This window comes from Gadus morhua, chromosome 23 (assembly GCF_902167405.1).
Source record: "Gadus morhua chromosome 23, gadMor3.0, whole genome shotgun sequence".
Classification (NCBI taxonomy): domain Eukaryota; kingdom Metazoa; phylum Chordata; class Actinopteri; order Gadiformes; family Gadidae; genus Gadus; species Gadus morhua.
The window spans coordinates 16,624,669-16,640,542 of record NC_044070.1 but is presented as its reverse complement, the minus strand read 5'-3'; the positions used below and the strand labels follow the sequence as shown (position 1 = coordinate 16,640,542).

The 15,874-nt window shown below is 46.3% G+C and overlaps 1 protein-coding gene across 1 annotated transcript in view; it reads right to left on the bottom strand.

Annotated features, from left to right (window-relative positions):
• Window positions 1–193: 193 nt before the first annotated feature.
• Window positions 194–15,874, bottom strand: part of pip4k2aa (phosphatidylinositol-5-phosphate 4-kinase, type II, alpha a) — a 28,446-nt gene continuing 12,765 nt past the window's right edge. Inside the window, 7 exon segments of the mRNA XM_030348645.1 lie at window positions 194–4,196; window positions 4,496–4,599; window positions 5,056–5,293; window positions 5,744–5,857; window positions 13,657–13,695; window positions 14,227–14,373; window positions 14,862–15,014. Coding sequence (XP_030204505.1) covers window positions 4,116–4,196; window positions 4,496–4,599; window positions 5,056–5,293; window positions 5,744–5,857; window positions 13,657–13,695; window positions 14,227–14,373; window positions 14,862–15,014 — 876 coding nt within the window. The 3' untranslated portion in view covers window positions 194–4,115.

Genomic DNA, 15,874 nt, shown 5'->3' with positions numbered 1-15,874 from the left:
TCTCGATGCAGTACTCACACTAGGCTGTGGTGATGTCACCGCTGCCTTCTCACAGCACCATCAGCATCACGTTGAAGCGCCGGAAGGAGCCATCTCTGCTGTCCTTCTGATCATGGCCTCAACTAGCTACAGAACAGCCTACCTAAAGGGCTTACAACGCAACCAAACAAAGAACAAAGCGGAGCAGGCCGAATTATCAGACCAAGTGCTTTAATTGGTTTTAGTGAATGCTGATGAAATGGGAGTGTATTATTATGGATATCATAGTCATTATAGGTGTAGAACAACAAACACAACACAACAGCGGTTGGCCTCTCTCCCTCAAAAGGAAGGGCTGGTGGATTTGGCGGGGGATAGGAAACGATGAGCCCCAGTGGTCGTTGTCAGACACAACACACACGTCTTTCTATTTTAAACTGTGGCCATGATCAGACCGAGGTCCATTTCTGCCACCCTGCAAATGTTTCCAATAGCAAACGAGTTTTCAGTCGTTACCTTGATATAATAATAATAATAACACGTTGCCCTTTACACTTCATAAAACCACATGTAGATGACACAAGGCGTGTTTCACATAGCTCAGAACTTCCCACATGTTCATTTGAGTTAGTTAAACCAAAGCATCCCATTAAAATGGAGCGCAGAACCACTTTACACTACACAGCTCCTGAAGCTTGGATACCCTGAAGCGCGGATGGGGCAGTCTCCACTGCTCAACACAATACTTTTGGCAAAGTTAATGTAAATCAAATGAAAAGCTAAATGTTTTGAGGGTAAAAAAAAAATAAAAAGAAGCAGATAGGGAGAGAGTAGTTGGACATGATAGAAGACAAGACGTAAGCAATGGCAAAGCATCTAAAACTCTGACGAGTTGCTTGCCGTGTCTGTTTATGCAACCAGAATGTGGACTATCCATGACGTTAGGCATAGGATTAATGTATTTCAGATACTCCATCTCCCAGCATGCACTCCTCCACCTTCTAAGAATTTAATTGCAGCTTTGCTGGTAGTTCTCGAGAGCATAGGACATGTGAATGTAGCCTACCTTAATGGGTAGAAAGAATAGAATTGGAGCAAAGGGTTCACTTGGAGAAAGAAAATCAAGCCAACAGGTTGAGTTGAAAAACACCATGGCTAAGTGTGGTCTTGGCATGAGTGGTTTAATGAACTTTCCCATGGAACGATAACACTTTAGCTTTTTTGGTGGCGAAGGAGGTGGCAGAGATGAAAAATATAAGCCTACAATAAACAATGTAAAAGCAACAAAAAATAAAAGACCCTCAAAATATTAAAATAATCTGTTTACCTTTTGCTAAAAACAAAAGATAGGAACGAACAAAAGAAAAAAAAGAATGAACAAAAAGATTACAAAATACAAAATTAAATAATTTTCAGAATAAAAAGGCACACCTCTTGCACAGTGTATATAATGAAAACAACAGGTATAGTGAAGCATGGTGCATGGAGCACACTGTTTACATCAGAGAGCAGACAGGTCGAGAGAGTGGGGGAGAGGGACGCGGACATCAAACCGTGGACATGGAGCCGCGAGACGACACACACAAGAGCACAGAAGGAGAACGAATTGAAACTCAGTCCTGCGACATGCATATTTTTTTTGCCTTCTTTTTCCTCTTTGTTACAGTACATGTTTATATTATAGTAAGCTTTGTACAAATTCAAGCAGTGTCATTCTTCATTCAACACAGGACCACCACACACGCACACACACACTCTCTAGAGGGCAGGGAAGGGAAGGGTTTATCGCTTTTTTAATTTTATACAACTATATTTCACGACTTAAATGCAATGTAAAAATATAAATGTGAATATAACTTTTTGCATGGGTTAAGAATAGTCAAGAAGAACGATGGTACAATTTTTTTTGGGGGAATTTTTTCTGTTTTAGTCGGTTACCCATAACTGTTGAACAACATCGCACGCACAGTCTTGTCACGTACATACACATATAATATTGCATTTCCCTTGTTAAGACCACATCAACTAATTGGGATCATATGCATAACATTTGGTTCCTTTCCTCTTGTGCAAAATATACAAAAAAAAACAATTCAACCAAACCGAATAAGAAAAAGAAAGACATTCAAAACAAACAAACAGAAATTGAGACATTGATACATTATAAATCCACCCAGATCCAAACACAGATAAAACCACCGTTCATCAACGTCCACAGTAACAACCACAAAAACAGCAAAAACACAAACAACACAAGGGGGTTAGCACGCGCATCCACCAGGCTCCAGAACTGATCCACTGGCCGGACGGGACCATAAGTACTCAGAACAACACCAACTATATAACCCGCGGCTGCTGACCCCACCCACACAGCCCCCCCCCCCCCCCCCCCCCCCACCCACACACATCCCGCTCATTTTGTCTTCTGTTGGAACACACACACACACACACACACACACACACACACACACACACACACAAGATGTGACCCCCCCAACCGGACACTCATAATAACACTCGGTCAGATAGGTGCGAAGGTGCAATTATTATTGGAACGGTTCCTTTATTTATTTTGAGTCAATCCCTTCTGACATCCAGGGAGCGCGACTAGATAGGAGGGCGGGGTGTATTGGATCTCTAGGGACAGTGCTTTATGTTGTGCATGTAACAGAGAAAGAGGGAATAACAAATGAGCAAATAAAAGTGCAACATTTACTTATTTATTCTGTGATTAGGAGTTAGTAAGGTGCTGATGGCAACGGGGGAGAACTTTAGGGGCGATGGGGGGGGGGGGATTTCCAATGGGAAAACACAATTTAAAAAAGAACAGGGAATTACAGCAGTCGGGGGTTTGTTATCATCAACCACAGCCGCCTGTTGACCCAGTTTGGTGCCTGTGGCTCGGGACTTAAGTCCAAAAACGCATTGGACCAGGGCAGTCGGTCCTTTCGCTCCCCCTCCCTCTATGGAAGTTTGACCAGCCCAGACTTCCCTTCTTCATCCATAGCGCTACAAGAAGAGCGCAACATAGCTGGGCCAATCGCAAACATCGGAGACGCATGACGCGCTGAACACAGGCGTTTACACCGGACCTGTACTGGCCCGGGTGCACAGAGTGTATTGTGTATCGCTGAGACAACTCTTGTGTGATAAAAAGAAATAAAGCTTCTTCCACAAGTTTAATACCTTTTAAACCAGTAAGGACGACAGAAAGCGACCAGCAAGAACGACCGCAACGGGGGCGGTGTTAAAAGATGACTGACGGATGCAGGAGCCCGATTGAGAGATAAGATGAGTTAAGTGGAGGGCTCTAAACAACGGGGGGGAAACAATTAAAATCCGGTGGGGGAAGTTTGGCTGTTGGCCTTTCGGAAGACTGCCTCCTACTTCCTGAAGCGAAGCGATTGCATTGGACGAGGCTCAACGACTCGCCGCTCAAAGTCTGCATTTTTTTTTCCTCCCCAAAACCAAATCAAATGGTTTCAAGCTGTGCTGTGAGTTCGACCTCTGACCTCTAGCATTGACCTCAAACAAAAGCACACAACGTCCCACTCGTAACCTCTCACATCAAAAAGGGAAACATGAAAAAACTAAATAAAAACAACAACAAGTCAAAACGTATGAACAAAAACAAAACAATGAACGCAGGACGCGAGACACATCGCTGCGGAGACGGTAGCAAAAAAAAAATCAAAAAGCTTCGTTCCCGAAAACGAATGGTATGAGAGAAACGAACAAAACAAATACCTAAATATAGTCATAAAAATAATGACATTGACCGTTTTCCATAAAACCGCATGGTCCGACGTAAACAGAACACGACAACAACGATAACAGAGGAGAGGTTCAATGTAAACGAATGATGGTTCTTAGCTGCAGAGCAACACCGCGCCCCGCTTCAAGTGGGGGGGGGGGGACGGGGGACGAGGGGGAGGCCTGAGGCAGAGAGAGAGAGACAACACCAGGCCATCGCAACACTTGCATATCTCCGCAGACTCTTGGTTGGGCCACGCCCACCCTCATATCCACCCCCCACCCCCCTTCTCAAACTCCACTGGCCTCTTTTCTCTCCCCCCACCTTGGACGCCCCCGTCCCCCCCCCCCGTCCCCCTTTCCTCCAGCGTGACTCCTGGGGGCTACGACAGGATGGTGGTGATGAAGTCGTGGAACCTCTTGGAGTACTGCTCCGGGTTCACCGTGGAGATCTCCGCTCCGGCCTGCAGGGGGTGCAAGGGAGCCACACACACACACACACACACAGACACACACACACACACACACGTCACTATCTAAACAGCAACAGTCTAAAATACAGAGTAACTTGGAACATGACTAATCCTGGCTGAAACTATAAAAGTGAGGAAAGCAACAAATCCATTCTTCATCTTTACACTCAGACGACCCTTTTTGTCCAAACGAGACTGGAGTGCAGACAGAACTAGGTCAACGTCCACGTTCACACAACGACAAACAAACCAGAGCAGAGCCGGCGAGGGAAGCCACATAAGTCACGCACCCCGTGTTTGACGGTCTTGGCGGCGTGCGCAGCCTTCTTCTTGGCGTCGTAGTGCTGCAAGATGTCTATGACGGCCATGAAGTACACCTCCTTCCGGGGGGCGCCTGTGAAGCACAACCAGAGCACACACACACACGACATGACAAACCACACGACATGACAAACCCCCCTCGGGCTGACGCCGACGGTGATGACGTGGCCGCCCGTCCACCCTAGGAAGTGATGCGGTGCCGACCGTGACAGAAGCACCATTCGTTTGAACTCGCAAGCAACGCCGGCGAAACTGTCGAGCCTTTCATAGGGAGCTTCCGGAATGATAAACGTTTTTTTTTTCCCTTTCTCTTTCATAGTGGAAGTGAAATGACATGAACATCAGCTTTAAAAATTGTGACTCCGCCAAAGCAGAAGTGCAAGAAAAACCCTGACACAGTTCTGCTTCTCCCGGTTTTGCATAACCAACCACACGCAGAGAAGATTATTGCCTGATAAAGGCCGAGCGAGGGATCCGATGCTTGAAGGGTTGAACCGTCGCAATCCTAACTGCGGCGGCCGCGACTCACCGTCGTTGCTCTTGATTGCGTAGACGTCGATGGTGGGGTCGAACTCGCCGGGCGACAGCGGCTTGGCGCTGTCCAGCGTGTTGCTGGGGCTGTCGGGCGGCGTGCCCACCCCGCCGTCGCTCTCGCCGTCGTCCTCGCCCTCGTTGTCCTCACTCTCCACCTCCTCCTGCTCGGCCCGCTCCACGTCGTGGATTCCCACCAGCAGGCTGTAGTCCATCAGCTTGAGCAGGGCCAGGAACTGCAGGGGGGGGGGAGAGGTGGAGGTGGTGGTGGTGGTGGTGGTGTGATCGTGGGTTGAAGGACAGAGCAAGTAGGAGGGTGTCGAGTGTGAAGAGAGGACGAATGGATCATAGGGAATAGCAGGCGCAGTGAATGAAAGATTGGTTTTTCGAGGCCTCGTATAGTATAAAAACCTACAACTCTTGTACCAACCGCTTGAAAATGTACAAAGACAGCTGTGATAGGACTCCTAGCTTCTACGGGTTGGCCTAGGGGAAGCTTTGTTTCTATGATGGTTACAATTCTAGAAGTAGTCCAAGGTTTAGCATCATTACAGTTGGACGGAATTAGCCCAAACTAAAGGTCAAACCTAACACAACGTGACTTCCTCTTCCTTTGGGCTAGCAGTAGGAAACTCAGATAGTCCCGGCCATCCTCAAGCCCAGCACATGCCACGTGGTGCACCCACCTCCACGTCTTTCCTCAGCTTCTCCATGAACATCTTCTTGTTTTCGTCGTCGATGTGGATCTTCTGCCCGTCGTTGATGAAGTCGTTGTCCTTGTAGGTGGGCAGCTCCTTGGCCTGAGCATTGGGGTGAGGCGTAGAGAGCAGCACAACCAGATAAACAACCAGCACACCACAGACCCGAGAACCCAGGGCCGCTGAGCCGGGGAGCGGCAGCAGAACCCGGGCAGTGGGGGGGGGGATCGTCATCATTGTTACTGATGAGGGTTCCCACAGAATACCGGGATTCGGCTTTTCTGGATTGAAAAGGTGAGTCGTTCCACCAAGTCGAACGACTCACCTTTATATAATATAATATCATTTGAGAATGGTCAAATTATATTAAAGGGGCTTTTGTTGTGGTTGAAGCCCTTCCAAGACCTCTGAGAAACTATCAGTTCAAATAGTGATTATATGTTCAGACTAAAATATATTATATATATATTATAGTTAAATAGCATTCTACATTTTGACACATCTGAAGGGATTTGGTGGCAAATTTGGAACGGGTTTGTCAACAAGCGTGACCAATCAATGAGACAGAAACAAAGTCTCAGCCTAACACCATAAGAAAAATAGCCCCGCTGGAATGTGACCGAGGGCAGTTGCGGTGCGGGGCTGCTACCCCAGGGGCGACGTTTACCATGACCATTCCAATTGCAAACCGGAAATATTTCCGTCCATAGTTTTGCGGATGAGTGGTCGATCCTGCATGTTGAGACAACCCGTGGGACATGAGACAGGTCTGGGCCTGTGGTTGGTTAGACACGCCTGCCCCCCCGCTTCAGAATAAACATCAGACATGTGCTTACTAGGAGGAGGTCAAGACAGGCCAGGCTGCCCTGACCCCAAAGCAGTATATTCACCGTAGAAAAGCAGGCCGCATGCAATCCTTAGGCAGCAAATGCCTAAGGATTGATTTTAAAAACACACCGAAATAAAACACACTCTGTTGCACGACATGCTGCGCAAAGACATCAACATTGAACACACAGGAGTAAGAACGTTTTGTAGTCATGGCCATGGTTTGTAGATATGGATGTGTTTTCACAGGGGGAAAGTACCATTTTAAAAGACAATTTAAACCTCATGGCCAGATCCTCTATAGTAATAGCATAAACAAGTCCAACCACCATCCCTGTTTTCTATGTGGTACTTTGCTTGGAGTAATTCATCCCACTGACACATTAAAATGCTGTGGGGAAACCAAACCAGGCTCTGGTTATTTGCATAAACAAATGTGTTTTCCACGCCTTTGGAAATGTTCTAACAGTGCAGTGGAAAGTGGTACAGGTGCAGTATTTAGAGGAGTTTTAGAGTAGCACTGCCCGGCCCCTATAAACCCCTTAGGTTTCATTCTACCTCTAAAGTTATTCATTGAATGCTGCCATACCAGCAACGGCCTAGAGGTGGCAGATGTGGGAGGAAGGAGAGGGGACATAACTCCTGAGGTACTGAGCAAGTATTGGAGAGGAAATGATGTAACGGGACAGCAGCAACAGCAGCAGCAACAGCAGCAGCAGAAGCAGCAGCAGCAGCAACAGCAGCAGCAGCAACAGCAGCAGTTTGGCTACCAAAGTGTTTCTATGGCAGCAAAAGCAGCAACACACAAAATAGCACTCTGCAACAGGATGAGCCGATACGACACATACATACACAAGACGCAAACACGTACAGAAACTTAACGCACACTTTCTCAGAGACAGAGAACGAAAACACACCGGTCCCCGAGCACATATATATTAACAGACATGGACCTTTAATCTGCTTAAAAATATGTGATGCACAACTCAGATGAAATGCATATGAGACGTTAAATGAAATTGGGATGCAACTGAAGGGCAAACATAATGCTTTCACATTTCCTACTGTGAATAAGATGGTTCCCCCACCCCTGCCTCCATAATCTAAAACGACATGGTCGTACGCTTTACATATTTTCCATCTTTTTTCTATCTTTCTTTTTTTTATTATCTACATAATGCATAATGTGTATCAAAAATAAGATCACATTTTTAGAGTCATGTATGAGTATTATTTATTAGATTGATAGGTCTGATATGCCTGATGTAAACAATCTAGGCCTAGGAAATGAAAATAGTTCCAATTTGAGAAGTAAATATCAGTAGATCATCCATCAGTGATGAAACTCTGATTTCTCTTGTATAATGCAGTGTAAAGAACGGACAAAGGGGATGATGTGCAATATATGTGAATAGAAATGCAGCATTACCCTTTCTGAAGTAAATGTCCATCTGTGGCCCAAATCCACAATACAATTCCTAGAACTTTACCTAAGCTTCTTACACATCTGACCAATGTTCAATTTAATCCATTTGTCGTTTCAACAAAATTGAGGTTTCCTCCCTGGGAAATGTATACATAACTTATGTATTTAAAAAATTAAGTTAAGAACATTTCCTGCTTAACATTTGATCAGAAAAAAACATACATTTTATTTGAATAAACATGAAGTCAAGTACTGTTCAAACTACATTGAATCTTTTTTCTAACCGCCTGCTAGGTAGTCCATTCCATATCGCCTGGCATGTCAGTGACTTCCTGTGCGCACATCACCGACTTCCTGCAACAGATTTGGCTGCATCATCTAAATGTAACAACTGAGTGTTGGTGCTTTGCGTGGCAATGGCAAGAAAGATAACGAAAAAGACAGAAAAAGACAAAAGTAAGAAGGAAGGACAGAGTGGTGATGGCTCCGGTCGAGATGTAATGTGACAGAAACACGGAGAACATACTTTCTCATCACTTTGCTGTCCCTTAAGCCCTCTGCCTTACGGTGATTCACTAAGACTGGAGTTTCCCAAGGAACTGCAATGTCACACAATGTATCCGGAATGCAATACGCAGAATTCCAAGTATTCATACAGAACGTGTTCATACAGAACAGGTTCATTCTGTTGTAAAATCAAACATTGAAATGAAATCAGATTAGGAGATTTCTCTGTGCTTGATGCTCAAGGAGGCTCACAGTTGGGCCGGTGTTCAACAACTACTGGCCGAAAGATTCCGGGTTCGAACCCCAACCAGCTAGACCAAGATAATAACACAACAATTATACATCTATATATATATCCACAACTCCCGTTAACCAGCCGGCAGAGAGCCGCCGTGTGAGCACCTATTTAAGATATTCACACCGCACACTCTTCCTCTTTTCGGAGGGCTAGCGTTTGCCTACTAGTTCACACGGGGGGGGCCCTTCGCCCTCCCAGGGGCGGAGGAGCTTCCTTTCATCGAGTCAATGGTAAGAATCTGGGTCAGCCGCCAGCACAGCTTCTTGCTTTATGGGACCACGCCAACGCAGGGCTCTGTGATGGAGGAGTGTACATAATGAATGCCGTCGGGTGCGTGAGATCCAAGCATACGACGGACCGTGCTGGAGGTCTCTTTGTGTTTGAAGGGTTGAAACACATTGCGAGTGGGACCGTATGTGTGTGTGTGTGTGTGCGTGTCGTCTATAAGCTACTGCTGTGAATGTGAATGTGAAATTTTAACACCAATGCTATAAGGAGAGTTACTGTATAGGTTTCATATCCTCATGTACAATGGCACACAATAGTGTACAGCATTTGTACAAAGTTCGTATTTATTTTAAATGGATTTGGCCGGTTTGCACAGACCCCAGGTTAATTGTCATCTATCTCCAGATGTCAATCTGCAAGGATTTTTGTTTTTCTCCAGGTGTAGATGCGTTCTAAAATTGGGAAGTCAATGGACATGCACTCTATCCCAAATGAGTGTTTATCAGACTCCATAGCTGTATCCTGTCTGTTTATACACACCACTGCACATGCTCACAGACTGCCCATAGTGGCAGAGATAGTGGCAGCCTTTAGGCAGTCCAATAGTTCTGCATTCTGAGTGCAGAGCAACATTTTATTGAGTGGCTAGGGCAAGTGTAGGCGGCGTGTTTTTTTAACTGATTGGATGCTTAGTTTGTATTGCCATAAGTTGTTTAATCTTGTAAATTCTACTTTGACGATGTCATGAAAATTCTTTTAAAAAGTTTCCTGACAGACTGCATTTTAAAGTTCTGCAGCAACCGCCATCAAGGAATTGTGTTACATCAGAGTGTGATATCCTCCGGCAAGATCCACACTTCAAACACAATCGCAGACAAAGCTGACTCACACAACAACCCCTTGGCAACAGAATACACTGAGCCAATCACGGTGGTACTGACACAGTGGGTCTTTGGACCACGGAGGGTGGGCTGTGAATCAAGTGCGCTAGTTTCTCACAGGGTTCACACACACCAACCCCAAGTTCTCGCCCATTGCAACTTCTCACCTCGCTTGAAACCATCGCCACCTCCTCCCCAGCAACGCTGTCTCTTAAAGATTGCTGTTGAGCGACAGGTTCCACAAAGAATAACAACAACACCATGTACCGAAATGACCCCAAAAAAAAGGACGATGCAATCGGTAAAACCTTGCGAAAAGCGCAAAGAGTGCGTGTGAATGGGATGGAGGGTGTGGGCGGAGTCATTCATGGCATGTGGCGGACGGAATAAGATCCATTCGTTGCAACAGGTAACAAAAACGCAACGAAAAGAAGATGAACAGTAAATAAAAAAAATAAAGAAGTGCTTTCTTTTTTGTAGATCATGCCTGGTATAATATGAGCCCTGGTTCGCTTACATCTCTTACGTGTTTCATTGCGCAGTAAAAGCGCGTGGCAATCCGCAGTGTTTGCAGCCTTTGCTGAACGTTGCCAGATTTGGGCCGCGGGGGCACGTCCTCTGGGGGGCGCGGCTGCTAGAGAAGGAGGAGGGGGGGGGGGGGGGGGGGGGAGTTGGGGTGGGGTGCGGAAAGGAGAGAAGAAGGAAGAGAAGGAGGGAGGAAGGAAGTTGGAAGTAACAGCAAAGTGTTTTAGGAAATAAATAAATATATACGTCTATATATATTTAGATATTACAGTGCATAGTTTTACTTTTTGAAGAAATATCGGGTCCTTGGCCCAGGGACACTTTCTCTGATTCTCGGAAACCTCACTGCTGAAGGATCGGTCGGATGGCCGCGGGATGCTACGGCTAAAGTGGGCAGAGAGCTGTCCATTCACTGACAGACGATTCTAAGATTCTTTTTTTTTTTTTATATAGGATGACTATATCTTGTATGCAGCATCGTTGAATAGCAGAAACATCTACACCCGTTTCAGGAAGGCACCTAGCCATCGTGTAGGGGCTCCCAACAGGGCTAAGCAAGGGGGAGGGGGGGGGGGGGGGGAGTGGTTGAATAGAAGCTAGATAGTGAGTCCAACGCTATGCTACGCTAATTAGCATTCTATGAACCTGCTCACCGAGGACCCAAAGCAAGGAAAAATAAAGACACGCGCCCCAGAGCCTGGAACATAAAGCAGGTTGTCCTGAGGAACTAAAGGGCGGCGTGAAGCAGATCTCACACCACCTGAGTGGGAAGCCAAGCGCCCTCCCACCAGAGAGACCAGCCGGTGTTGGTGTGACGGGCCCACGGAGAGTAAACAAGAGCAGATAAACAAGGTGGGGGGATGGGGGGGGGGGTAACATAAGGCCACCGAGCCGGAAACCTGGCGAAGACGCAGGTGCTACGTCACAAGGCCAGGGGCGGGCGTTAGCTAATTAGGAACATGCAAATGTGGGAAAGGTCACCGGCCCTGCGGATGGCACTGCAAAGACACAAACCACAAGAGACTAGCCGTTAAAGCTAGCTGTGGTTCAAGGCCCAAGCTTAGGCTAAATATATGGTTCAGTTATCAAACCACTTATGTGAATAGAGCATGGCACAAATTAATTAAAAACAGGCAGAAACTATCAATATCTATTTCAATATCAAGATGTTAAGCCAGTAATCCGACATTGTTTTTTGAGAGAACCCCGTCTACATTTTTGCACGGGTTCAGCAGTTATCTTAAAAAGACCAACAACAGAAACCAAGGACTATGATTCATGTGAAAAGTGAAAAAGAAAGAAGACATGTCTTATGAGAGAAGGACAGGACCAGAGACGTGCAGTACACTGACGTTTGTGTCGATCCACACCGCAGTGTGTGTTAGGAGTGATGGGCCTGGCGGTGGAGTAAGATGTAAAACAACACTACGTGTACCATGCAGACGCATGCATCAGAGGGGTGGCTCATGCAGAACAAGGAAGAAAACACTGCCGTGCTCGCGTGTACCGAGCGTTTCGTGACACACAGTCAACGTAATATTCATATACACCCAATACACGAACAATGGTTAATAGACCTCATTCCCTTTAAGCATACAAAGACTTTCTCCCTTTCTAACTGTATTTGTGATTCTCGTTTATATGCACACGTACAGTGTTCTTAAATAGCTATACACCTCTATGTAGATCAAGAACCACTGTAGGCATAAGCATCGGTAGTTGGCCGTAGTGAAGCCCAATGTATATTTGTCTTAAGTCTCTGTTTGTCAGTAAACAGTGCTTCACACACAACCACACCCACACTTGAAAGAGGTTACACCTCAGTCACACTTGTGCTTAATCCTCTTGTAGCCCGTGCACTGTGACCCTCCTCCACGCTCTACTATATTTAGATGTGGGAGAGGGTTTGCCCGTCACGGCCACCAGCTTGGTGCCCCCCCAGACGAAGCATCCCAGATCAGGTCCTGGTGGAAAGACTGGGCCCCGCCGGCTCAAATTATAGGACGGCTAATTTAGGCCTACTGTTCTCTGAGGTTCAGCCAAGTTTCACACTTAAGACCGCTAGACCTGCATGCGCACACTCACTCACGCACACACTCCGCGACGCACTCACTCACTCACGCGCAGGACAAGTGACTCAGCTATTTTTCAGTGCTGTCAGCCCCAACGCTGGTGTTCCAACATCTGATAATTTAGGGCTATGTCTCGTTGTTTCCAACCCTCGCTGCGACCAAAGTGCTCTAAAGACTGAAAGAGCCACAGGCCGTTTGAAACACTCGAGTAAGAAACCGACCGATCCTCTACTTAAGGAGAGCGATGAAATATAATAGAAACAATCAGAATATAAATAGAATTGGTCCTTTTGATAGACACAGATCTTTCTCCAGACAGAGGGCACAAGAAAAGCTCCCTCAGCTGCCAGGACTAGCACGCCCAATCCGAATGCAAACGTTCGACAGATACACACGACATAGCACACACACACACACACACACACACACACACACACACACACACACACACACACACACACACACACACACACACACACACACACACACACACACACACACACACACACACACACACACACACAACCCCCTCTGGAGTACAGAGGCTTAGTCGTGGTTGAATAAGAAAACTCATAGACACATAATCCAGACACAGACACGTCATGAAGCCTCAGCCTCTCACACACACACACACACACACACACACACTGGCAGCGAGCAGGGAGCCTTACGGGGGCATGGGGGGGGGGGCGTGGGGACACTGCAGCAGCTGTGGGAGACTGAGAAGGAGGCAAGCAAACTAAAAAAAACACAAACACACATAAATCACATGCGGTGGGTGCGCAGGGGTGTGTGTTTGTGGGGGGGGGGGGGGATAGGTGATGAGTTGGGTTCCAAATTAAAAGAAAATGGAGATTTCTGCAATTGTGGTCACCCCCCAAAAAGGCACACAAACCTTTAAACCGTAGAACATAAAAATCAAGCAAACGACAATGTGTTATTGTCGGCCGCCGAGGAGACACACATGGCGGGGTCAGAACCTTGAACGTTTGTTGGAAACGGTTCCTGCCGATTGAGATGTGAAATCAATCATCCATCGTCAATGGATCATCAGTGACGGGTTCACCTCTAAGCCGCCTAAGTGCGTGTGCGTGCGTGCCTGCGTGTATGAACCCGTCCCAGACATGTGACTATACCTTCTCCTTATCGCTGGCTTCTCTTGCAACAGTAGAACCCTTGAAAAGGAAAGACAAGCACACAGATTAGCCGTCTTAGCATTCGTTATATCAAAACGATGAGAGCTTCTGTGAGCATCTAGAGATTCTGCCAAGGGCTGGGCAATCCTTCAAGATGATCGTCTATTAATGGTATAGACTTTGACTTATGGTGATACCAGGTTTAAAAACTAAATGAATAACGATGAGAAGATGTGCCCTTAAAATAATCAAAGATAAGGTTTGAAGATTCAGAGAGATGGGCAAACTAGTTTAGGTCCGATACCATACTTAAAATGTCCATATAGCTCAACGTAATCCCCATTCTTAAGGCTAACAACTGAGTGCAGTTTGACTGTTAAGGATGGTTTTCTGATTTCATAAGCATGTCTCTGTCACAGTCATTAATGTTAAATTAACCTCCCCATAATCATCTAGACAAAAAAAATGTCTCCAATAAAATCGCCCAGCCTTAATTCCACCCCTTCCCTTCAAGACACGCTGCGTTAGCACTGTTAGCACGTCGTTAGCGCTACCATCATCCTCCTTTACCTTCAGGTCGTACTTCTTGTAGACGGAGAGGCGGTGCGAGAAGACGTTGCGCGTGACGATCATGTACGTCTCGTCGCCGTCCACCGTCAGCCGGTACATCCCCAGGAACTGAGGCAGCAGCGTGTTGCCATGACACTCCACGATGAACTACGGCGACGGACACGAGAAGCGGTCGTCAATATAATGACCCCTGGTTATTAATCAACCCGGCTGGCATTTTCCCCCTTGTTTTCAGTTTTCAGTGCACGTTGTACAGAGATGGTTGGGGGGGGGAAAGCGATTGATTTCCTGCAGGTGATTATGTTGTCACACTACAGGGGGATTGAGAGTATGTGTGTCCATTGACATCCCTGCAATGTTTGCAGTTTGTCCACTCCAAGCCAAGGTCAAGCATAAGTAGTCCAAGCAGTACTATTTAGTGACTGTAACACACACCTTCATCCTAAGCGAATTAGTGAATTCAAAGTTAGAGTTAAAACACATAAAAGGTAATCCTTCACCATGCATTTTGTTTACAGTAAGGTTAATAATTATATTTTGTACGACAGCATAGGGGAGAGTAGGGGAAGTAAAAGTAACGGTAGTACATGTGAAGCGACCATTGGTCGCTGGGGTAACGGCCGATGTGAACCCACCTGGTGGTACTTCTTGAGGATGTTGTGCATCTCGGCCACGTCCTCGCCGGTGATGGTCTTGATGACGTAGCGCTTGTCGTAGGAGGTGTGGAAGCGGGCGCCGCTCCGCCCTTGGGACTCGCTGTTCAGTGGCGCGCTCCGCGTCAGAGAGTTCTGCCAGCCAATCAGAAGAGAGAAAACACCAGGAGCGTGAGGGTCCACAGGGGGGCAAGCATCGCGCTGCTGCGTCCTTATGAGATCCTGAAGTTAACATTATTTTTTTAATATACTGTGGGTTTGCATTCCCCTATATACAATATATAGACGCATGAGTTAAGACAGGCTGAGTGCTGGCTCCATTGTTAATAGAGCTCACAATTCTATATTAATGTCTATATTTTATGCATCAATGTCACACAAGACAATAAAACATCTCCTTATATATTATACGCAACATTGTCATTATTGGAAGTTTATAAACCTTGTTTATATCTTCTTTCAACCGTTCCATTCCTTTTTGGTAGATCTGGCAGAGCCAGTGTCCAGAATCCCTCCAAATGAAATACAATACCCAGCCCTCAGTTTTACTTTGCATGGTGAGGGCAACAAAATACGTAAGCGCCTCAAACGACAACAAGCAGATGGACAATCGCAGGTAACCAGTGCACTACAAGGTGTTTACTACAAGTGCAGCGGAGGACCTTACTCACAGGAAAGCCCAGTTCCACTTTCCTGTTAAGACCCGAGCCGTGCGGCTGTCACATGATGAGGTAAAACTAACAATCCTCAGAAAAAAAGTGGGGGCTATTCATATTTTCCATCTCCTCCATTAGCACACAAGGTGCTTCACACTTTGTTCCAACTCTTCCTCCAGTGTACACGGAGAACGGAGGTTAGTTGAATACAAAGGAGTAAAATGGGCTATGAAGAACACAGTGGTTCATAAGGTGCAAGTTATTACAGTCAATCCAGAGAGGAATTGAAATAGCAATTACTGCAGTCTCTCCTCGCGTGGAGTGAACTTTTATTCATGG